Source organism: Desmodus rotundus, chromosome 2 (genome assembly GCF_022682495.2).
Source record: "Desmodus rotundus isolate HL8 chromosome 2, HLdesRot8A.1, whole genome shotgun sequence".
In the NCBI taxonomy this organism is placed as follows: domain Eukaryota; kingdom Metazoa; phylum Chordata; class Mammalia; order Chiroptera; family Phyllostomidae; genus Desmodus; species Desmodus rotundus.
The window spans coordinates 10,323,847-10,346,117 of record NC_071388.1 but is presented as its reverse complement, the minus strand read 5'-3'; the positions used below and the strand labels follow the sequence as shown (position 1 = coordinate 10,346,117).

Sequence of the window (22,271 nt, the reverse complement as noted above, 5' to 3'; positions counted from 1 at the left end):
TGACCTCACAGGTCACTTGGGAAGTCAGCATGGGACAGAGACCCCAAGGCGCAAGGCTGGCTCCAGTGAAAAAGGGATGCACAGACCACCTGCACATACAACAGGGGTTGGGTCCCCCCCAGGAGCCAGGGTCAGCAAGGGGACACTGAGTTTGGAAACTGCTTCAGCGGAAGTGGGGTATTGCTGCAAGAGGCCAAGGGGAGATGGTCACCCTTTGCACCTGAGGCCTGAGCCGTCCTGACTGCTGGGAGGGAGGGCCCTTCTGCGCAGCTGGCACAGCCACTGCGCCAGGTAGAGAAGGGATGGGGGAAGCTGTGGCTGGTCTGCAGGCAGATCTGGGTTTTGTACACCAGAAAGGGTTCCAGGCAGGAACGGAGTCAGCACCTGGGCAACTGAAGAACCCACTGTGAGACTGGGGCACACACACCTCCCCTGAGCAGTGAGTGCTGGAGGCGGCAAGAGAACAGAGCCAGGTGGTCCCTCAGTCTGATTTGAGGACAGCGCCCTGCACGACCAGGCCACGCTGGCTGGGGCATGAGGGGGCAGGGCAGGAGAAAGAGTTAGCACCAGCCTTTCTGTTTTAAACTTTTTAAAAAATACACTCTTTGGCTTTCTTTTATTTCCGGAGGATTATATGAAATGTGAACCACACAGGAAAGTGTCCCAGCCAGGTCCCCTCTCTGGGGTGCCAGCTGCCGCTCCCTGCCTGGCACAGGGGGCTTCTCCACTCCCCCTGCCACCTGTCCATCCACCAGTGTGAGCTGGCAGAAGCCCTAATTGGAGGAGGTCATGAAGCTGTTCTCGATGCAGAGGACGATGAAGGCATTGTGGCAGCTTGCGGCTTTCTGCTCCAATAGCCTGCCTGCCAGCAGCGAGGAAGCCTGGCCTGTGGCTGTCGTGGCCTCAGTCCGCCAGGTCTCACAGTAGCTCTCGGTCAGCCGGCGCCCGCTGGGGTCTGAGCCGTGCCACACACTCTTCTGTGGCCTGCAGGACACATGGGCTGTCAATCTCACCTGGCCCTGCTACTTCTGGGATGGAGGCCACCCCCAGGCAGGAAAGGGCTGAGGTTGTGATTGGATATGGAGGTGGCAGGGAGTCAGGCCATCCCTAGTCACTGGGGATGTCACCCTTGGACTGCACCCTGTGCCACCACTGCTTTTGGGGGCAGAGCCTGGGGAGCAGGCTCTGTGACCCTGGGGAGCAGGCTCTGTGACCCTGAAGACTGGTCCCTCGGGGCTGGGTGCTTTTCAGTGAGGGCAGGGCACACACTTGTCCTAACCACTAGCCACGTTTTAAGAGCATGTGCTGGGGGAACAGGTGCCCTCACACTGGGCCAGCACAGGGGTGCTGGGTGCGAGGGCGAACTGACAGCTGTCACCAGTATTGGAAGTGCACACGTCCTCCACCTGGGAAATCCCACTTCAGGGAATTTACAGGAGAATCTACGTGACAGACAGTGGGAGCTGGGTAGTCCCGGCAGGCCCCTGGGGTGCTGGCCATCGGCCCGACTCCTGGAGAGCAGCAGTGGGGCGCCTGCCCAGGGAGCAGGCTGGTGACTTTTGTTTCATACTGAGAATGCTTTGTGGAGTTAATGCTCTCCTGGATCTCGTGAATTTTAAACAGTGAGCACCTACTAGGTGGAGGACCAGACTGGAGACAGAGGTGCATTGTCGGGGCCTGTACCTGATCAGGCTTGCGTTCTGTAAGATTCAGAGCCCCTCCACCTCCAGCAGCTGCACTCATGCAGGCACCTACCAGGCGGGGTGCTGCATCACATCTCTGCCGTCGAAGGAGAGGATGCGGGACCCGGGCTTTAGCTGGCCCAGGGAGCCAGAGAACAAGGCCTCCCAGCTGGGAAACAGCTCCTCATCCTGCGAAGGGAAGTGAGGCTGGTTTGTCCATCTTTGGTCACCCCCTGCCAGAGGACCAGTGGCCAGGCACCCTAGCAGACCAAGAATCTTCCCCAGCCTGGACCCCAGGTCTGGGGAAGAGTCCACCTATGGCCCTGAAACATTGGTGCTCCAGATCATCCGAAAAGCACATGACCAAGAGCCACGAAATACAGCCACGTGAAGGGCACTGTGGCACAGGAGCCAGGCTGGGTTCTCGGGCGTGACTGGCCCAGTGAGCCTTGAGCCTCAGGTCCTTCATTCCAGCTCCAGAAGCCCCATGCACAGAGCAGTGCACTCACCCAGAGGTTGACAATGGGCACAGTGGCGCGGTCAGCACGACGCACGATGCTGTAGAGGTCCTGTAGGCGTGACGACAGGAAGGCGCGGAAGGTGCCTGCCAGCCCTGCGGCACGCGCCTGCTGGAAGCACTGGAGGTCGGCACCTCGGATGCCACGTAGGCCACCAGGCTGTGGCCCATTGAGTGCAATCAGGTGCAGCTGCAGGAGAGCTGTGGTCAGCTGTGGTCAGCAGGCCCGGTTGCCCCCACCCCCGCCTGCCCTCCTCCTGCCCTGGCCGTGCATAGGCAACAGCAGTGAGTTTGAGCATAGGCTGGACCTGGGAGGGCTGAGTACAGCCACCAGGACCCTGGAGAACCAGCCTGGGGTCCGTCAGCCCAGGGCAGCAAAGACGTTTGATGTGCTGGGGGCAACTCTGCCCCTCTACCTCCTAAGCAAGTCCCTGTCCTCAAGCCTCGCCAGCCACCTCTGCAGAAGCAGCTCTGGGGGCCTCTGTCCCTAATGCTGTTATAGGCACCAGCCCCGTTTCTCCAGGACATAAGCAAGGACTAGTTTCAAAGGTAGACACCACAGAGGGCAGTCCCAGGCCCGGAGAACCCTCCCCAAGAGCTCAGGGGCTGGTGGGCACTCAGCCCCCGGGGTCACTCACCACCGGATGGAAGTCCTGGTGGGTGTGGGCAGGAACGCCAGTGGGGCGGGCTGGCCGGGGGTGCACGTAGGAGCCATGGTGCGGGACTCCAGGGTAGGGCTGGGGGTCCAGCAGGCGTGGGGGCCTGGCCAGGATGTCATCTGCCCGCCAGGGTCGCGCAGTGGAGGGGGGCAGTTCCCACCGGGGATGCGGGTTACCCTCGTGTAGCTGCACCAGGGGTGGCCGCAAGGCGGCCACTTCGTTGTCCTGAAGACCGAGGGTGGGCAGTATGTGGGGTGGGGCTCCCATGCCTGTCAGCCCCACAGCAAGGCCCTGCGGTGCCCCTCAGGCTCTGCTCTCCTGTCTGGGCCCCAGCTCCGGGCTGCCGAGCCAGAGCACCTGTTCATCTGCACCCCCAACTCTTGCTCTTGCTCAGGAGAGTGGGGAGCTGGGGGTGCCCAGAGTGTTGGGCAGGAGCCAGGGTGGAAGAGCAGGGTCATCCTGTTTACACCTAAATCCAGTTGATGGCCCTCTGCTTACACACTCTTGGCTCCATTACACGCAAGCAACTTCCTTGCTGTGGCCTGGGGGGCCCTGGAGCGACCTCATCCCCCGACCTCGAGGCCGCCTCCTTGCTGCAGCTCAGGCACTGGGCTGTGACATCAATGGGCCCCTGTTCTCAACTCTTCAAGCCTTTGCTCCATTCCCACCAGAGAGACAGGGTGACTCCCACCTTAAAACCCCAACCCCTGCATCCCCCACCCAGTTCTCAATCCTTTTCTCCCACGGCGCCATATAATTTATTACCATTACCTATGTACCTAGTATTAGGTACTTATTACCTGTTAATAGTATTTCAGCCCAGGTACCCACCCATCTCCTTCTCCTTTTTCCCCTCCATCTACCCTCTGTCCACCCTGGAAGGGCCTGTCCCTGTGCCCTGCACTTTGGGTAACGGACAGCAAAGACTCAAATGAACAGTGCAGTTTGGCCCCAGGAGCCTGGGGGGGACAATGGGTGTGGACTGAAGGGAGGCCCTCTTGGTGTGTGCACTCTATCTCCCCAGCAGAGATGACCTCAGGGTCCTAAAGCACCAAATGTCATTCCAGAAACATGAGACGGTACGCAGACCACAAGTCCTGGCCGTCCATCCACCAGGCTTGAAGAATCGCATCCCTAAACTCACAGCTGGGAAAGAACAGCATTCCTTACCGTCCCACGTGGGAGTGGAGTCCGGGCCTCCAGCTGGAAGAAAACACGGGGGTCACTCCGGTGACCTTAAGGAAGCAGCATCCACAGCCACAACCCTCCCGAATCCACCTGCCCAGCCTGAACTCCCTCCCCATGGAGGCTGGCATGGCAGCGTCTGGTGCTTGTGCAGTGCCCGGCACAACACACATTTAATGCCTCCATGCACTTTAAAAACTGTTAAGGGCTACTTCCCTGTAAACCTCAAAAGGACTCTACTAATTAAAAAAAAGTACAGTGAGGAGCGTTGGTTGTCACTTGTCTGGGGGGTGGGGGAGCAGGCACCATCCTAAGGATGGGCCTGAGGGTCCTGACCATGGCAAGCAGAAGGGCTTGCTGTGGGTGCCAGCTGTGGCCTGGGTCCCTGTAACCCCTGCCCAGGGGCCTGGGGCTTTCCTCCTCCATGCAGCGCTTCCCACCTTGCATCTTCTCCTGTGTCCTACTTACCACGCGTGAGGGCAGGGGGTCCCCACCCCTTCTATGGACCATACAGGGGCAAGACCATGCCGAGAACTCACCAGGACCTTCCGGAACCCATTTCGGACGCGGACGTACAGCTCCTCCCTCTCAGCCACGAACATGAGCCAGCCCTCTGGCACCTCAGGCACCTTGTCCAGCATGGTCTGGTACGTGGGCCAGATCCTCACCTGCTGGATCCCCAACCCAATGGGTTACCACTGCACAGAGGCGGCATTGGGCTCAGAGTGAGGGGTGGGGACAGGGACGGCAAAATGGTCCCGATGGGTGAGGCATTTGGCAGACTGCATTCGGACATTTCAGAGTGCTGGGGTAGGGCCATGGATGCCCCCAACAAGGAACAGTCCTTAAGACTTAACTAGGTGCCTTCTCTACAGGCTGGCCCCTGAGAATACCCTGTGAATGCGGAATGGCAGAGGCTGCCCTTGGGAAAGAGGGAGAAGGGGACCTGGCACGTCCCCCAGCTATCCATGAACACTGCGAGTCCCCGGGCCACCAGAGCCTCTCTCTGCACCCTAGACTGCCCACTGGGACCTACGCCACGGCTGGCCTCTTCCCCCCGCCCATCTCAGTCCTGGCCTCCAGGCACTCACTTCTGCTTCAGAAACCACATTTCTGGGCTTCTGTGTCTGCCCTGGGGCAAAGCCAGCCTCGGCACCAGGGTCCCTGTGGGGCAGGAGCAGTGGGATGCTTACCCCTGAGGAGGTGCCCATAGTTCCAGGGGGTCCTGGGGGCCCAGGTGGCCCTGGGGGTCCAGGAACGCTGATAGCTACAAGAGAGAAACCAGATGTAAGAACATGCCAGCCCCAGCTGTTTGAGGCTGAGGTCCAGACCCCTCCCGCCCAACTTACGCTGCCTGTAAGGGCCTGGGAAGGAAGGGGGTCCTGGAGGCCCTGGGGGGCCAGGGGGCCCAGGAAGTCCCTGGCGCCCTTCATAGCCAATGCCGGGGGGCCCCTGAGGTCCAGGTGGGCCAGGCTGGCCCCTGATGCTCTCTCCTTTGGGACCCTAAGGTGGACAAGACGACATGTGGCATTGTCAGCGAGGTCCCCAAGCCAAGGACACTCAAACTGAAGAGGCTAGGCTGCCTCTGAGCCATGCCACCTCCCTCCGCAGGGCCTGGGAGAGCCCTACCGCCACCTCGAGTGTCCCCTTTGCTGGGGTTTGATCCCAGCATGTGGGCCAGAGGAGCCCCTGAACAAAGATGTGCCCCCCCTACCGAGGACCCTTAGCCCCCTCCACCCCCCAGGCAGAAGCTGGGCCCACTGTTCCCTGAGGGATCCTGATTAGGAGGAGGAGAGCAGGCATGAGGGCTGGGTGAGGGCCCCACCCTGTGCCCCCCTCCCTGGCTGGAGACACCCCCAGATCAGTGTGCCACCCTGGGGAAGGCACAACTGTGCACCTGCTGGGCCTGCCACACGCCCCGCCCCCCCCCCCCGCCCCCAATAGGGGCAGAATCGGGATGGGAATGCCCGGGGCCAAGTGTGCAGGGTGCAGCCTGTGGGCCTCATTGGGATTTCATGGCCAGGCTGGTCCTCCCCTCAGCTCCTGGCTCCAGGGCCTCTGGGGACAGGCCTGGATCTGGCTGTCAGCACCTACTGGGTGGCCTGGGGCCCAGACTTACCGGAGCCCCAGGGTAGCCTGGCGGGCCGGGGGGTCCAGGCACACTGGAGCCGAAGAAGCCACCACCTCCAGGCTCGCCTTTTTCTCCTTTCTGCCCACTGTCCCCTCGGTCACCCTTTTCTCCCTGTGGATAGAAAGGCTTGTTTGGGACAGGCCAGCTCCCCTTGCTGGTGTCAGCAGGGGCGGGTGCTAACCCCCACAAGCCTGGCAGGCTTTTCACTGCACCCAAGTAAGTCCCCACAAAACTAAGCCAGGGCAGAGGAAAGCGCTTGGTGGGGCAGTGGGCTGAGGATGCTCAGCAAAGGGAGGAGGGGTATCACCCACCTTCACTTCAGCCTCCAGCTGGAAGAGGTCAAACGGAAACTGCCCTGTAGGAGAGATCGTGGGCGGGGCCTCAGTGAGCTGTGTACGCGGGATCTTTCCCTTACAGCACCCCCATCCCACACACCTTGCTACGTCTTTTCTCATTCCTTTCTATAAAATTTCTGTATTTCTGTGCAGAGACCCTCTGCCTATTTTGTTACACTTATTCCCAGTTACTTGGTTTTCAGGATGTTTTTGTTCACAGCGCCGTTTTTTCCTTTCAGTTTTATCCACGTAACTGACATACAACATGTGTTAAGGTGTAGAACAGAATGACCTGACTGACATATGCTGTGCATTGATCCCCACAGTAAGTTTACCTAACATCCATCATCTCGTATGCACACAAAAAGGAGAAAAAGTTTTTCTCCCCTGTGATGAGAATTTTTGGGGTCTAGTCTCTTAGCAACTTTCACAGACACCATGGAGCAGTCTGGACCATAGTCACACGTTGTCCATTACATCCCCAGGACCTACTTATACTGTTGAACTGGAAGCTGGTACATTTTGACCCCCTTCTCTGGCAATGAGCAAGCTGATCCCTCTCCAACCAGCACCTTTTTAAAATTCCATTTTGTTTATGACGGGTCACTGACTTCATCAACTGCCCTCACAACCACGGTAAATTTACTCATTAATTCCAATGGTTTCTCTGTAGCTCCTTCTGGGTTGTTGGGGATCAAAAACGTGTCATCTGGGAAAGTGGCAGGTTTATTTCTCCCTTTCCAAAAACGTGCACTGTGCAGTCCCTCCCTGCCTCTCCCTCTGCCAGGCCCTGCAGCCACTGCGGTGACCGCAGACGCCCTGTCTGGGCCCCGCCACCCACTGAGGGTGGTGGAGTCAGTCCCACGGACACGCCAGCAGATGGCAGCGCAGCCCTTCTCCCAGAGGTATGCTTTTGCACCCCTGCGGCTGCACCCCTCTGCCAATCTGCACCCCTCTCTGCCAGTCGTGCGAGGGGCATGTTAATGTTATTAATCTTTTCAAAAAACTAACTTGCTGTTTTGACTTTATTGATGCTTCCTATTATATATACATTTTTCATTCACTTCTGATTTTTACTATTTTTTTCCCCATTTATTGGCTTCAAGTTAAATTTGCTATTTGTTTTCTAACTTCTTGGGCTCGATGCTTAGAAATGTGTACAACCTAAAGCTGTGATTTTGTAAAGAGTTAAAAAAAAAACCCCTCCTCCTTCCAGGTGGGGAAGTGACCTTGCATTAACCTTCCCCTGGAAACCTGATAAAGATGGAAGGTGGGATCACCGGGATGATACCCCTGGCTGGTGGGAGTTCCAGCTCTAGGCTCTGCCCAAGGTGGCCCAGCTCACACGCTGTCACCACCGGGCTTCCCGTCCTGGGACCTTCTCATTGAGGGGGGGGGTCCCACTGCTCCAGGGCCATGGTGGGGGCAGAGTGAGGGCTGCACACGGGCCTCAGTACACCCACCACCTTCAGTGCCGGTGTCACTGTCCATAGCTCTGGGAGTTTTGTCGCTTCTGTTGGGCTTTCTCTGGACCTGGATACTCTTCCAGCTACAATTTTGGGATAGATCACCTGCTTGCTTCCACTGTCCTCAGAAGACAGACTGCATGTCGTCACCCCTGCCCAACCTGCAGACTTGCTTTTGCCTGGCATGGTTCCTGTATGAACAGGCTGCGTCTTCCATGTTGGTGCCAGGACCTGGGGTCCAGTTTGTCACCTGTTCAGATCCTCCATCTCCCGACTGACCTGTCCTTTCTCTGCTGGTCCCACCACTTACTGGAAGCCAGCCTAGAATTTCCTGTGATGACTGGTTTTCATGTCTTTCCTTTTAGTTCTGTCGTGTTCTGCTTTTTGTGTCTTGAAGCTGTGTTGTTAGGTGCAGGCAGATTTGGACTTGCTGTGTTTTCGTTTTGTTTGGTGGGTTTTCTTTAATCACTGTGAGTGGTTCATTGCTGGCGATGTTTCTGCCTTGAGACACACCTGTCTGGCTTCTCACATGTGCTTTCCTGTCTTTACATTTGGGGGTGTCTCTTGTAAGCAGCGCACAGTTTTGTTTTTATCCCACTGAGAATTTTGTGTTTTTATAGGAGCACTTAGCCTCTTCACATTTAATGCACTGAATATTGGAGTCGGGTTTTAATGAACTATTTTGCTTCCTATTTTCTATTTGTTCTACCTGTTCTGTGCTCCTTTCTCTCCATCTTTTAGATCAAGTTTTCTAGGTTGTTTTTCCTTTCCATTGGTTATTGGCTACACGTTTCTTTTCCGCTCTTGGCTCATCCCTTAGGGATAGTTCACCCTTGACACTTGGCATCTCACGGGCACGAGGCCTTCACTGCTCCCAGGGCAAGGCCGGGTCTCAGAGCCTTGCACTCTGCTGCACTGTTGCCGACTAGGGCCACATGGTTCCACCGTTCTTCATCCCCTGTCTCGGCAGCATCACTTCCTTCTGCCCTCAAGGCCCCTGGCCATCCCCATCAGAGGTGCCAGGTCTTCTCTGGGAGGCACACACTGGGGCCCTGCTCTGCTCCTCAGCAGGTGGGGTGACAGGACACCCTGCCTGGCCACTGTCTTTGCTGCCCCCGGGCCCTGTAGGGGCTATGGGGCCAACCAGGTGTCCCCGAGTACAGCCCTGTCAGGGCCCTGTGATCTGGGAAGAGGGTTCCTTCCTCCGGGAGGGCAGAGCAGGTAGACACAAGCCAAGCCCCTCAGCCCAGGGCCACCCAGAGCACTCTCACCTGGTGGTCCGGGCGGGCCTACTTCTCCTTTGTCACCCTTTGGTCCAGAAGGCCCCTGGTGCCCTGGAAGGACAGAGACCCCAGTGCCCGTTATCGAATGTGTGAGAAGAACATGTCCGCTGGAGCTGAATCTAAATTGTGGACAGTAAGTTGGTAGCCAATGTGTCCACTCCCATCCCCGGTTAGGTCCCCAGAAAATTCATGCTGCCCCAGAGCCAGGTGAGCAGGGAGCCCACGTCCTGGAGCTTCCAGTGCCCTGTAAAGGGCTGCTCATCCTCAGCTCTCCCAGGGGCCCCAGGAGCCCTCACCTGGCAATCCCCGAGGTCCAGCGGGGCCAGACTCAATAAATGCCTGCAAAGAAAGGGCCAAAGTTGGCTTTTGAGGGAGACGCCCTGAAAACCAAGGCCACCACCCACCCAAGGGTCTCTGAGTCCAAAAGCCCCAGTACGCTCTTTGAGGCCAAACAGGCACCCTCCACCCCTGAGTCACCTCCACCCCGAGACAGGGGTGCATGGAGGGGGAGGGAGAGGACACAAGGTTTGAAATTGGGAGCTCTGGTCCTGACAGAAGGAACCCTCAAGGAGTTCACTTCACGCCTCTGAGCCTCACGAAATGAGGATGTCCACCCTCCCAGGAACCATGGGGCTTGGTGCTCAGTACCCTGACATAGAGAGCTTTCCCTGTCCCCGGCCTGCACTTCCCTCAGGGGCTTGTGTTCTAATTGACTGTGGCCCCCAAGGCAGACAGCCCAGGCCCCACTACCTGGCTCCCTCCCAGAAGTGCCCCATCTCCCCAACAGAGAGGCCGTGGCTTGGGCTGCCTCTTGCTAGGATTGGGGATCAGTGACTGGAAGGCAGCAGCAACCGAGGACTCCTTCTAAAGACTGGGGAGGGGAGAATGGGTGCCGGGAGACTTACGTTGCTGTCATAGATAGGGGTCCTGGGAAGACCTGGGGGCCCTGGAGGCCCTGGGGACCCTGGAGGCCCTGGGGGGCCAGGTGGACACTGTGTAGGAGAAACAGCTCTGGTCAGTCATGTTCACAGCACGCCCACTGACCCTGGCCAGGGCAGCAGCATTCTGGCAAGTCACAGTGGTCACGCCCCAAGCCACTGTCCAGGTGTGACCAAGGCGGGAGGGACGGGAAGCAGAACCAGAGGTGGGATGCACCCGACCAGGGGCACGTGCATCGCCCTTTCATATCTCCTTTAAAACTCAACAGCATGACAAGAATGCAAGAGCCCCTCTTCCCCACTGACAAATGCGACCTACTGCTCAATCTCTGCATCTGAACCCTGCCAAATGCTGCCTCGTGTTCCAGATTTTTCACGACAGCCCAGTTTTAGTCCACAAAAGGGAAGGGAGCCTCCATGAAGAACCAGCAAAAAAAATATCAGAAGAGCAGATTGCCTGCACAGTGAGCTCAGGACCGCTGCCCACGCCAGGCTGGGCTCACAGGGGTTTCAGGCAGGGACCAGGGAAGGGAGGCAGGGCCCTGGGCTGAGATTCAGGGTGGGTAGGAGACATGACTAGGGTGGGGCCTCTCGGAGAGACTGCAGGAGAGTGGCAGGCGGGGCGCTGGGTGCCAGGCTTGTCAGAAGCAAGCCCCGGGTCTCAGGTAAAAATGGCTACAAATGCCTCACCCTGGTGACATTACTGAAATAAAACCCTTGGCTCAGAAGGTAGCAGAGTTACTGCAAGTTATAACGTGGCACTGAGTGGAGAGAACCCTGCAGCTCAGAATTCTTGCCAACATGGATGCCCTTCCAAGAAAAAGTGCCTCTTCCCGGTGGGCTGGGACTGCATGTGTGAGCACGTGTGTGCACTCCATGTACATGTATGTGTGCAAGGCCTAAGCATTGAGGACCAGCACAGAGAGGGACCGAGGCTGTTCCAGCCAGGCCATTCCAGGTGCTGGGCGTCCCAGCTGTGCCTGGTCCGCCTGTTAGAGGACACTCACCCTCATACCAATTCCAATGGCGTCTCCGGGCTCTCCTTTCTCCCCTTTGAACCCATTCATCCCAGGGCGACCCTAGGGAGAGTGGAAGGGGGAACTGCTGGGTGCTAGCCAAGACCATGGTCTTAGCTGCCATGTCAGTCCCCACCAGGGCAGACCCAGCCCACCTCTGGCTCACACCACCAGCAGCTCCCACCCCTGTCCCCACCCAGGGCCTCCTGGGCGTGCGAGCTGACCACAAGCAGGGCCAGGACACCTTGCCTAGGTGCCAAAGAAAGCTGTGTTCAGTCAGTGGCCCCCCTGCAGGGAGGACAGTGGTAAGGATGGCAGTCCACTCTCCCCAGAGCCCATGGCCCCCGTGGGCCTGGGGTGCTGTCTGCCTGCCTCCCTCACATAGCAAGGGAGCCCCGATCCTTACCGGTCGTCCAGGGAAGCCAATCTCTCCCTTGTGCCCGGGCCGCCCATATGGACCCTGCAGAGAGGGGGGCCACATTTCAGGTGAGCAGACAGACCCTGCTGTGGTCTCCCACCAACACTTGTCCTGAGCTTTACACACGCAGCTGGGGTGTAAACTCTGGCCTCAGGCTGCTCGCTCAGGCGCTTTCAGGGTGCAGCACTTGCACGAGTACGTTGGGGGAGTGTGGGCCAACTCACCGGGGGTCCTCGGAAGCCGGGCTCCCCCTGAACAGAAACCAGAAGCACTGTTAGGTGGCCGCAGGTCATCTCCCCCCACCCCCAGCCCAGGTATCCCCCAAGGGGCCCCTGTGCCCCTCTGCATGCCCTCCGGACAAGCACCGAAGCACTGACAACCAGGAGGGAAGGAAACAGCAACGGAGAGAGGGTGCTGGAGTGCAGTATCGATCCCAGGGTGCACGGAGGGTCGCACCCTGGGGGCTCTGAAGCTTGAGGGGCTGCCCTGCAGTGTCCTGGTTAGTCACCATGGCCTGACTTTAGGTATGAAGCCAGGTGGGGCTGGCAGAGTTTTCTCTGGGTCTGGGGTCCAAGGTCCCTTGGCCAGTCACCAGCAACCCTGGGGGCTTCAGGGCTGCCTGTAGGCCTGTACCTACAGCCACCTGATCTGGGTCCAGCTACTCCCCAGGACCCACCCAGAGGCCGGCCCCTCAAGGAGCCCACTCCTGACCCCCAGCCCTTGCCACAGCCTGAGGCTGAGGGGCAGTCAGAGAGCAAGATGGAGAGGCTCCCGCTGGGCAAAGCTGGGGGCTCCATTTCTGCAGCTGAGCCCAGAGCCATGGCTCTGAGTGCCCCCAGCCTGTGTGGGACTGGCTCGGCCGACACGGGCAGTGTATGACCACGGGCCAGCCAGGCTGCGGCCCATCTGAACATGTAGACTTGGGGGCCTTGAGGAGCCTCCCAATGTGGTTGTGAAAGAGGAAAAGACAGGGGAAGGGGCCCAGGCTATGGAAGGTTCCAGAACCCTGCTCAGGGCTATCGTGCATGGCCAGGAGCTGGACAACGCACCCCCCCCCCCCCCCCCCCGCGCATTCTAGCCCCAGGAAACCACACTTCTGAAGCTTGTGCGAGGGGTGAAAAGCAGGGCCTTTGTCTCACCTTGGCTCCTTTCTGGGCCAGAGCCGGCACTCTGCCGTCAGGGCCGAAGACTGTGCCCGGCTCACCCTTCTCACCCTACAATACCAGGCAGTGCAGTCAGCGAGGCCAGCTCCAGGGGAGAGGGCCCTCGCACCCACTGCAGCCAAGACCCCACTCGGCGCCCGCGCCCACACCCCAGAACGGCACATGAGCAGGCCTGCCCTTCTGGGGGCTCTGTGGTTGGGATCTTGGTGGGTCCCCCATGGGTCAGAGTGAAGTGACTGAGAGAAGAACCCATGTCAGAATCTGTCACAGGCTGTGGGTGGGCTGAGGGGGCTCCCAGGTCCCCTTGCAGAGAATGATCACCCGGATGGACTGGGACTGCCCCTCTGGGTCACAGAGGGGGTCGTCCCTGAGAAGATGGCACTAAGCCCCTCACCTTGGGTCCGGGGGGGCCCTGCTGGCCTCTGGATCCCATGTCTCCCTTTGGCCCGGCTGGCCCCTGCAGGGAGACAGGCAGGAATGAGGGGCCACACTGGTGACCCAGTCCCCATGATGGTCGCTCATGCTCTCCCCCAGCATGGCTGCCCAGGATGTGCCTGCCTAGAGGTCCTGACCAATGACAGGCAGAGAAGAGCTTGCTCTACCCGCCCGAGACCCCCATGCTAGACCCTGGGGGCTTCTGCTAAGGGGTCAGAAGGTTCCTCTGCCTCGCAGGCACCCACCCAGCACTGGGCTCCCTCACAATGTGGAAACCTCACTCCCTGCCCAGGCAGGGGTGGGGCTGAGGCTACTTACGGGGAGGCCTGCGAACCCTGGCTGTCCCTGTGGGAAAGAGCAACAGCGTCACTGGGGGGACGCTGACCGGCACTGTGCAGCCAGACCGCGTTCCAGACAGGATGGCACGTACCTTGACTCCATGGGCCACAGCCACTGCTCTCTGTCACCAAAGCGGCAGAAACACACAAATCACAAAAGAAGAGAAAACCACGTTTACAATTATAATCCCTCTCTCATTTTATCACTGCCACGAAGGCAGACAGAGCACCACCAGAAACAAGCATGGAACAGAGTTTTGCTTTCAACAGTCCTTCTGGCTTGTGCCTCAGGGTCCCTCAGAGGAGAAGTGAACCTGCTCCTGGGAGCCTGCCTCCCGAACCGTAGGACACCTGTGACCCTGGACCACGGGACCAGTGCCCCCACCTCCCCGTGCTGTGCATTGGCGGCCCGAGGGGACACCTTAGCATCTGGGGGAGTTGACGCTCAGACAAACTGGATGCGCTGCCAGCAGGCAGCTCTGCAAGGCTTTGCTTTGACAGGGAGAAACCCCGCAGAACCAACAGACTGGAAACCTCGATGTATTTGGGGGTCACTGCACTGGAATCAGAGCGTAGCCCCTAGCTTGTGGGGGTCAACACTGCACTGGCTGCAATCAGCACTGGGGGTCCAGGCAGAACATGTGCCCACCCATGCACTGTCCTTACGTCCTGCTCCGACACATAGACGACAGGCCCCGGAGGTCCGGGGGGCCCGGGGAGGCCTGGCTGCCCCACTCCGTCCTTCCCTGGGTTGCCCTGGAAGAAGAAGCCCAGGTCCATTGTTGGGTTTGCTTGTAGGGGAAGAATCACTACAGTGGCTCTGGGTGGGACCCCCAAGGACTTGGGAGGGGTTCCCAGTGCCCACAGGATATGAGGAGGTACCCCGAGAACCCCCACCCCAGCCCGAGAGCCCCCAGACTTGAGGGTCTTCACCCCAAGTCTCTGAGACCATGTGGGGCAGAGGGCAGCCCCCCTCCCCTAAGGTAGTCATGCACCCACCAACCCACCTGTGCACCCAAGACCCCACACCCCTACCCACTCACTTTCTCTCCCTGGGTCCCTTTTTCTCCTTTTGGTCCCTGCAGAGACAGGAAGGAAACGTTTTATCATAAATAGAGCATGAGCCCCTCCCTCTCCTCAGGACACCCCGGACTGCTGAGATGCCCTTTGAACAGAGAGATATGCAAAACTCTTCGTTCACTGACCAAACGGAGTAGAGAGGGTTTACAAGCCAGGCAACCACAGGAAATGCCTCAGCTAGCCTGGACTTGAGTCAGCCCATGGAGTGGGGTCTCCGGGCCGCTTGGTATACAGAGAACTAAGTTGGAGGACCTCCTGAGAGACACAACTGGGGTGCCAGCTCTCAACTTCAGGGTGTTGAAGCGCCAGTAGCCCTGGGCAGTCAGCTACCTGGGCTCCGTTCGCGCCCTCTCTGCCAGGGAGGCCAGGAAACCCGGCAGGTCCGTCTGCACCGACTTCTCCCTGCAAAGGGCACGAGGAGAGGGCCGTGTGTCAGACACGGCCCAGCAAGCCAGTGTCGGGGAGGTGGCAGGCCAGGGCTCACACCCAAGAACAATTCAGCCTTCTAGAAGCTCTTAGCGGGTGAGGAGGACAGGACGGGGCTGGGGCCAGGAGTTTGGGGGAGGCTCAGAGGACTCATGTGGCTCCCATGATTTTGGGGGCACAACCAGGAGGAAGCAGAAAAACCTTGAGGGTGGGGTTCTCTCAGGGTGAGCGCCCTTGGGATAAGTAGATCATGAGTTCCAGGGAATTAAGTCAGGGCTGAGACGGCCCAAGGACAAACCAGGGCAGAGTGGAGCAATGATGCCTTGCCTGGCCTGGAGGGTGGCCCCATGCAGGCTCACCCATTACTGAGGCTCTGAGGGGCCAATGGGCCTTAGCCTGAGGACTCCTCCCTGCCCCATGCCAGAGCTAATAAAGATTGCCAATTTTCTGGACTCAAGAAGAGGTTCTTACCTTGGTCCCTGGTAGCCCAGGTATTCCAGGGTCCCCCTGAAGTGGACGAAGGGTTCTGTGAGTGCAGGGCTGGGCTGGGCCAGCCCGTGGCGGTGTCCACCCACCCCCGGAGAAGGGCAGGAAAGGGGTACTCAGGGGGCGTCTCACACCGCTCCCCTCCACCAGCTCAGAGCTGAGTGTCCTGGGGACACTGAGTAATGTGTGCAGGGACTCTGTGGCCCATGCGACTTGGGGTCGGCCGCATGATAACGATGCACAGCCAGGGCTGTTCTGGAGGCCACGCCATCATGTCATCCTATGAGATGACTTCATTTTTTAGAATTTAAGACAGCTAATAATTATGTACTTCTAAAAACTCAACTTTTGAAATGTCCCAAAGTTTTGGAAATCAAAGCAAACCATTCTAAAAGAAGAGGTGGAACAGCAGCAAGCTGATCCCGCTGTGGGCTGTGCACTCACCCTGGAACTCGTGAGCGGGAAGCAGAAGCACAGAATGGCCCCGGGGGGACCCTTGCTGGAGGGTCCTCCTGCCCTCACCACCCACAGGGAGGGGGACACCTGACCAGGGGGTGGGTGGCCCAAGATTAGACCCAAGGTCTCCGGGGCACCATCTGCTGTCGGAGACTGTAGGGGTCCCTTCTGGAAGCTCTTCTTTTTCCCCAAGTCAGCACACACTTCAGGGATGTGAGGCCGTGGATCTTAGGTCATTTGGCTTTGCAAAGACGGGCCAGACGCTCCCACCCCACACGCAGGCTCTGGGTCAGTGTGCGTGGCTGTTGTCCCCACACTTCCCACAACGAATGGGGTGTATGAAGCAGTAACTAACTCTCAGCCATGGGGGGTGCGACAGAGGCAACTGCCAACTAATCTTGCACTGACCTTGACTCCAGGCCTGCCGGGTGGTCCCTGTGGGGGCAGAGAGGGAAGAGACCCTCAGAGCCTTGTCCTGAGGGAGGAGAGAGCACCTCCCTCCCAGAGTGGAGCCATCTGGAGCCCCACGGATACGACACAAACTCGCAGCAGTGGGGTTGCCGGTCCCCAAGGCAGCGCCAGCTGGGCCATCAGCCCAGATCACCCTGACACAAACACACTTGCCTTCTGTTTATCTAAAGTGGGTGCATTTGAATAGACAGAATGCTGCTGTCTGGCTGGTTTGGGCTCGCTGTGACCTCCGAGGGTCTCCACAACCTCACTAGAGGCCTGAAATAGTCCCACCGGCCCTCTAGGGAGCAGGGCATTGAAGCTGTGTACGTGGGCATGGAACCCTGAAAGAAGGGACCTGTGCCCCCAAATCTCACTATCTCTGACCACGGGATCCTCCCGACCTTTGCATCACAGCCAACGATTTTTGTCACCTCTTGGCTCACACCTCCCCTGGCGCCAGGGCAGCCAACAGCTGCTGACAAGGGCCGAGGCGCCTGACACAGAAAAGGGAAGGTGCTGAGTGGAGATGGCACAGCCGTCCTAGCTGACTATGGGCTTAGTTTTGTCCAGGTGGAAATCCTTGTCGGCACTGCTCGGAATGGAAACCTTGTCCGGTTGCGCCCTTGGGCCAGCTGGGACTTCCAAAGCGCCAAACGGAAGCCAGACACTGGGATTTCCCAGAAAGACGCAGCTTTCAGGGCTCACTCCACCCCCACATTCATTCATTTTGACCATCTGGGGCATTTTCCCATGCAGGGGAGCCCCCAGGGTAGATGGCGCCCTGGACTCAGGTGGCCCCGCTGGCTCTGCAGCGCTGCTCCTGGTCCCCACTTGGGGCCTGTCCCAGAGACTCCCCCCGCCCCAGGCACCTCCATCCCCTGCCTCCCAAGAGCTGACCAAGCTGCTTGTAGGCAGTACCTGCAGCCCATTAGCGCTTTCGGCTGTCAGCCAGAAGGGTCCCCCAGAGCCTTCCGTGTCGTCCTGGATTCTGGGTCCCCCGGAGCCTTCCATGTCATCCTGGAGAGCACACAACTCGGGTCTGCATCTCATCTTAGAGAAAGAGATCCTCCCTGAGGGCAGCAACTGGCCCAAGGTGGAACTCTGGCCATGGCTGAGCAGGGTGGACTCTAAGGGCCCAGTCACTGGGCACTGGCCAACCTTGACCCTCAAATAAGAAGCGTCTGTCAAGGGGCAGGGACCTGCTGGGTGGGCGCCCTCAGCCTCTCCTAAGTTTAGGCCACTTACTCTTGTTCTGGGCATGTGCTGGGGGCCTGGCTGTGTGACGGTGTTCAGTTTCTCCTTTCACCTCCCCAGACCAGCCCTTCAGCGTCACTCATGGGACACAGTCCCCGCGAAGTGACCTTCTGTGGAACTGGGTGCCTGTCCCCTCCCACTGCCATGGCTCCACCATGTGGCACTGTCCAGGCAGTGATGTGACTCAGGAGACACCCACACTCACTGTGCCCCAAGGCCAACTGGCCCATCCTGCTGAGCCTGCCCAGCCACTCACGGCTCACACGTGGGGACTCCACCATGGGGGAGTCAGTGTGGGATCCTGAGAGGGAGGCATGGGGCTCAGACTCAGCTTTTTGGGGATCAGGTGCAGCTGACACTCACAAATCCTGCAGGAAGTCCTGGTCCTGGAGGCCCGGGGGGCCCGGGAGGCCCAGGGGGCCCTGGTGGTCCTACTGGTCCAGGCGGTCCTGCCGAGCCGCTCTCCCCAGGAGTGCCGATGGGACCAGGGTCTCCCTTGCTTCCCTGAATAGATGGAGAGGGAATGTCATCACTCTTGGCCATCAGGGTGGGTGTCAGCTGAATCCTGAGGCAGCCAATGTGTCCCCAACATACCTACATTCCCTTACAAAGCTTTTTACAAATCTGTAAAGCCACAGGGATAAATAACACTCCGCAAAGCAAGCAAACCCGATTGCACCTCTTCTTCTGAACTTACAAGAGGATTTCATCCGCTTAAAAATGAAACAACTGAGTGAGAACCAGACATCCACGCCTGAGGTGTTCATTCTGGGGGAGCGAAGTGCTCATGGTTTGGGGTGCACCATGCAGAGCATGCTGCACTAGTGGGGCTGGAGAGCCTGAGGCGCTGTGGCCAGTGACGGGGCAGGGTGCTGCTGGAAGGAGCCAGGGGGGCTTAGAGTGAGTCTGGGAGGCTTGGAACCCCCTTACCACTGCACAGATTGGGGTTGTGGGGACACAAGGCACAGCTTCAGGGAGCAAGAGCCAGGAGACAGGTGCAATGTGGGTCTCCAGTCTCAGAGGCACACCTGCTGCTCGGAGCTTGAGGGTCCCAAGAGCCAGGCAGGGGAGCCCAGTGCAGGGGAGCAGGGGACCCTGGGACCCAAGACAGGGAGGGCCCATGCTGAGACCACACCTGGGCACAGCCTTACTCCCTTGTGACCACTTAACCCTTGAGCCTCAGTTTCCTCATCTTTAAATGGAGGTGACCAGATTTTGGACGGGCTGTGAAAAGACCCCGAGCCCACTGGCCCACAGCAAGGGCACAAGTGTGACCACTGCCCCGTGATAGCAGGAAGGCCACCTTTCTATGGCCTGGGCAATGCTGACCACAGCCTTTCTTCCCAGGGCCCTCCTAGAAGCACTGTGCTCCGACCTGGCCAGTTCCACTTCCTCCAGCGGCCTCTCCAGTGACGGAGGGATCCACTCACCACTTCCTCTGCAGGTACCCCACGGGTCAGGACCCGGCACCCAATTCTCACCTGCTGCTCTGCCGCCTGACCCCCACTGTCTCCACCTGTCTTGTATCACCAATGCCTGGGGGGAGGGGGGCTTATTATGTTATATCTTAGCTGTGCTCATTGTTTTTATTTCAATAGATAGGTAATGTTTTTTATTTTTTACCACCCACTTTACCCAAGGGCTGAATTTTTTGGAATCTTCCACTTCAGTTTCTTGATTTTAATCTTAGTGCCTTTCATCTTTTCATATTTAAAAATCTCATCCAATTTTTGATCTTTAGAATGTCCCTATTCAAGTTTGTTCTTTGAAAGAACAAACTTTGCTCTACCTCGTTTCACGCCCCCGCCTCCCCCAGTTTCCTACGCAGGTTTTAATTACATTGTAGGGATCTAGAATTTTCATTCACATGACCTGAGGTTTTTTAAAAAGTCTGAGTTACCTCATCTGATTATCTGACTGTGGAGCTCAGCCACTCTACAAGCTGGAGTCTGGGCGCGTGCTGGAACTGACTGTGTCTTACATTTGTCCCGGATGTGCCCCCATCACAGTTTCCTCACCCAGCCCTGGGTCTGTGTTCTGTGTGGACACAGGTTTATACACACACGTGTTGCTCTGAGCTCATCTCTTCCTTAGGGTCCTCCCAGCTGGCTCCAATGTCACTCTCCTCCTCACGTCCCCTACAGGTTTCCTAGCGGACCCCAGGCCTGGAGCTTTGACACATCCAGGCAGTTTCTTTGGATATCACTCCTTGGACATGCTGGGGGAGTTCCCCGTTAGGCCCACCCTGTCCAGCCTAAAGAGGGACTAGGTTCTCGTGGAGACCTGGGGGCCAGTTGTGGGGTAGGGGGGGTGGCACAGATGTAGCAGTGAGGCCCCACATCTGGGTGGCCTCCCCTTGTGTGAGAGCATCGGGGACCCACTCTGGATCCCGGAGGGCAAACATGATGCCCGCTGCCTGGCCAACTCCTGGCAGGATGGACAGAGCGAGGGCACGTGGGCTAGACCCCATAATCAGCACCAAGGACAGCTCACTCACTCCCAGCCTGCCTGCCCACTCCTGCGCCCTTGTGCAGTGTGGGGATTACTTCCACCCAGAAGTCAATCTAGATCCAGAAGTATGTCTGTACCTTAGGTCCTGGGGTGCCCGCTTTGCCCTGCAGGAAAGAGAATGATTACTACAAAAACAGACCAATGAGCAGCCACCAAGAGAAAAGCACGCAGCAGGGTCTCACTCACTCTTCCCGGCCCACGAGGTCCCCGTTTTCCCATTTATGCTGATTTAATCATTTCTGATTCTCCTGGCCCTGGGATCCGGGGTGCCTGAGCGCTGCTCCCAGAAGACGTGTGTCTAAGGCTCCAAGTGCCCCTCCTGGCCCTGGCATACCTTTGGCTGTTCCCACCACTGTCCCTGTTTCAGGTGGGGACAGAGGCTCCAGGGGAGACTTGGCCTTGGGGGAACAGAACTGACCTGCTACTGAGAGCATGTCCCCACCACACTGTGTGCCCAGTGGCAAAAGCCCTAGGACAGCCCTTCTAGCTCGGCTGGCCAAAGCAATGGGCTCTGACACAGAAGGGTCCCTTTAAGATGCACCCCCTTGGCTGAGCCCAAAGCAGCTCGGTGCTCATGGAAGGCACCACAGGGAAGTTTCTCCAAATGGCTGCAGGCTGGTGCCCTCGTTCGTTCAGTGAAAATCAGGAGGAAACCAGGGCCCCAGTTAGAAGCTGGTGCAGCCTCGAAAACGTTTCCGTTATTGATGCAGCCAAAATCGAGACTTGAAATAAAAACACCCAAATCAAATGAAGTGTCAATATTCTTCAAAAGGTAATAGTCCAGTTGTCATGAGGAGACCATGATGATGCGTCCTGAATTTTTCCATGAGCCCCAGCTGACTGTGGCTCTAAGTGAACTGCAGGGAGCCCAAGGCCCCGATTGTGGCCCTGTGATGACGGCAGTAATGGTGGCTGCCTGCTGGGGTAAAGCCCCCACAACTTCTGGCGTTGCCAGCCTTGTGGCATTTCTCCTCCATGAGGTCACCAGGGCCAAACCCCACATCGAGGGTTTGGTCACCCTGTGGCCACACCATGTGGCTCTAGGTCACATCCACCCTGGACACCCAGAGAAGTGACTTACAAGGCTGCCTTTCTGGCCGACCTCTCCTGGTCGCCCATCTTTCCCTGGAGTGCCCGGAGGCCCCTGGGGAAAGAAAGCAGAGTGTGGGCCAGAGGGAACTCAGTCTGCGAATGAGGTGCGTCAGCAGATGATCTGGGCGTCCACAGATTTCTCGAGAATCAAGGACATGACGGAATTCCGGGGCTCACAGGAGGCCCCCCTCCCCCACCCACAGTAACACAGGTCAGAAAGCTCATGCTGCTCGGCTCAGTTTTTAAACTTCTTTCCTATGTTTTGTTTTGTTTTGTTTTGTTTGAGTTGCTGATCAAATTGAGGAGCAGCGGACCCATGGCGAGGGGCCTGCCTCCCCCACGATGTTGGGGCGAATTCTCACTGAAGTGGGACAGCATGCCGTCCATAGGATGACTTCACGCTCTGGTGAATTACAAGTCCAGAGTATGTTATCACGTGAAAACCAGGCTACGAGCACCTGGTTCCTGTGACCCGATTACAACAGTGACATCGGCAGGCACCCCTGGGCCACAGTGTCCCCAGTGCCGGGAGCAGGGGAGTAGCCGGGCTGAGTTGGCCAAATGTGGGCTGTAGGTTGCCCAGTCTTGGGCAGTGGGGCCCACCCTGACCCCATGAGGTCAGCTGACCCCTGAAGGCCCGAGAAGTGAATGGCATTGCACGTGGTCACCCAGTGGGCCAGTGTCCAGACAGGAAGAGGCCCGCATACTTGGTGTTTCCCCCCATTCCCAGCTGACCCTGATGGGGGAGGGCAGCGGAGGGGAGGCAGGTCTTACCGGGGGGCCAGGGAGCCCAGGCTGTCCATCCCGCCCAGGTACACCGGGAAGGCCGGCGGGTCCTGGGATGACTGAGCTATTCACCCCGAAGCAGCCTGGCTCTCCGGGCAGGCCTGGGACGCCGGGAGGCCCCGGGGGGCCCGGGAGACCTCTTGGGCCCTGGACACAGAAAA

At 58.3% G+C, this 22,271-nt stretch overlaps 1 protein-coding gene across 6 annotated transcripts in view; it reads right to left on the bottom strand.

Annotated features, from left to right (window-relative positions):
- Positions 1–597: 597 nt before the first annotated feature.
- COL18A1 (collagen type XVIII alpha 1 chain) overlaps positions 598–22,271 on the bottom strand; it is a 76,111-nt gene continuing 54,437 nt past the window's right edge. For 4 of the 6 annotated variants that reach the window (XM_053917743.1, XM_045196579.3, XM_045196587.3 and 1 more), the window contains 30 exons: positions 22,099–22,257; positions 21,314–21,376; positions 20,310–20,336; positions 18,085–18,225; positions 17,386–17,484; positions 16,423–16,449; positions 15,544–15,579; positions 14,977–15,048; positions 14,610–14,645; positions 14,233–14,322; positions 13,659–13,688; positions 13,547–13,573; positions 13,188–13,250; positions 12,770–12,844; positions 11,855–11,881; positions 11,619–11,672; positions 11,204–11,275; positions 10,164–10,250; positions 9,555–9,597; positions 9,247–9,309; positions 6,486–6,529; positions 6,163–6,285; positions 5,393–5,546; positions 5,237–5,310; positions 4,583–4,714; positions 4,029–4,061; positions 2,838–3,083; positions 2,192–2,389; positions 1,756–1,871; positions 598–984 (listed from right to left, as the gene is read on the bottom strand). In XM_053917743.1, the coding sequence (XP_053773718.1) occupies positions 774–984; positions 1,756–1,871; positions 2,192–2,389; positions 2,838–3,083; positions 4,029–4,061; positions 4,583–4,714; positions 5,237–5,310; positions 5,393–5,546; positions 6,163–6,285; positions 6,486–6,529; positions 9,247–9,309; positions 9,555–9,597; positions 10,164–10,250; positions 11,204–11,275; positions 11,619–11,672; positions 11,855–11,881; positions 12,770–12,844; positions 13,188–13,250; positions 13,547–13,573; positions 13,659–13,688; positions 14,233–14,322; positions 14,610–14,645; positions 14,977–15,048; positions 15,544–15,579; positions 16,423–16,449; positions 17,386–17,484; positions 18,085–18,225; positions 20,310–20,336; positions 21,314–21,376; positions 22,099–22,257 (2,622 nt within the window). In that variant the 3' untranslated portion in view covers positions 598–773. The remainder of the gene's footprint in view (positions 985–1,755; positions 1,872–2,191; positions 2,390–2,837; positions 3,084–4,028; positions 4,062–4,582; positions 4,715–5,236; positions 5,311–5,392; positions 5,547–6,162; positions 6,286–6,485; positions 6,530–9,246; positions 9,310–9,554; positions 9,598–10,163; positions 10,251–11,203; positions 11,276–11,618; positions 11,673–11,854; positions 11,882–12,769; positions 12,845–13,187; positions 13,251–13,546; positions 13,574–13,658; positions 13,689–14,232; positions 14,323–14,609; positions 14,646–14,976; positions 15,049–15,543; positions 15,580–16,422; positions 16,450–17,385; positions 17,485–18,084; positions 18,226–20,309; positions 20,337–21,313; positions 21,377–22,098; positions 22,258–22,271) is intronic. The other 2 variants (XM_045196584.3, XM_024562412.4) reach the window with 1 other exon arrangement.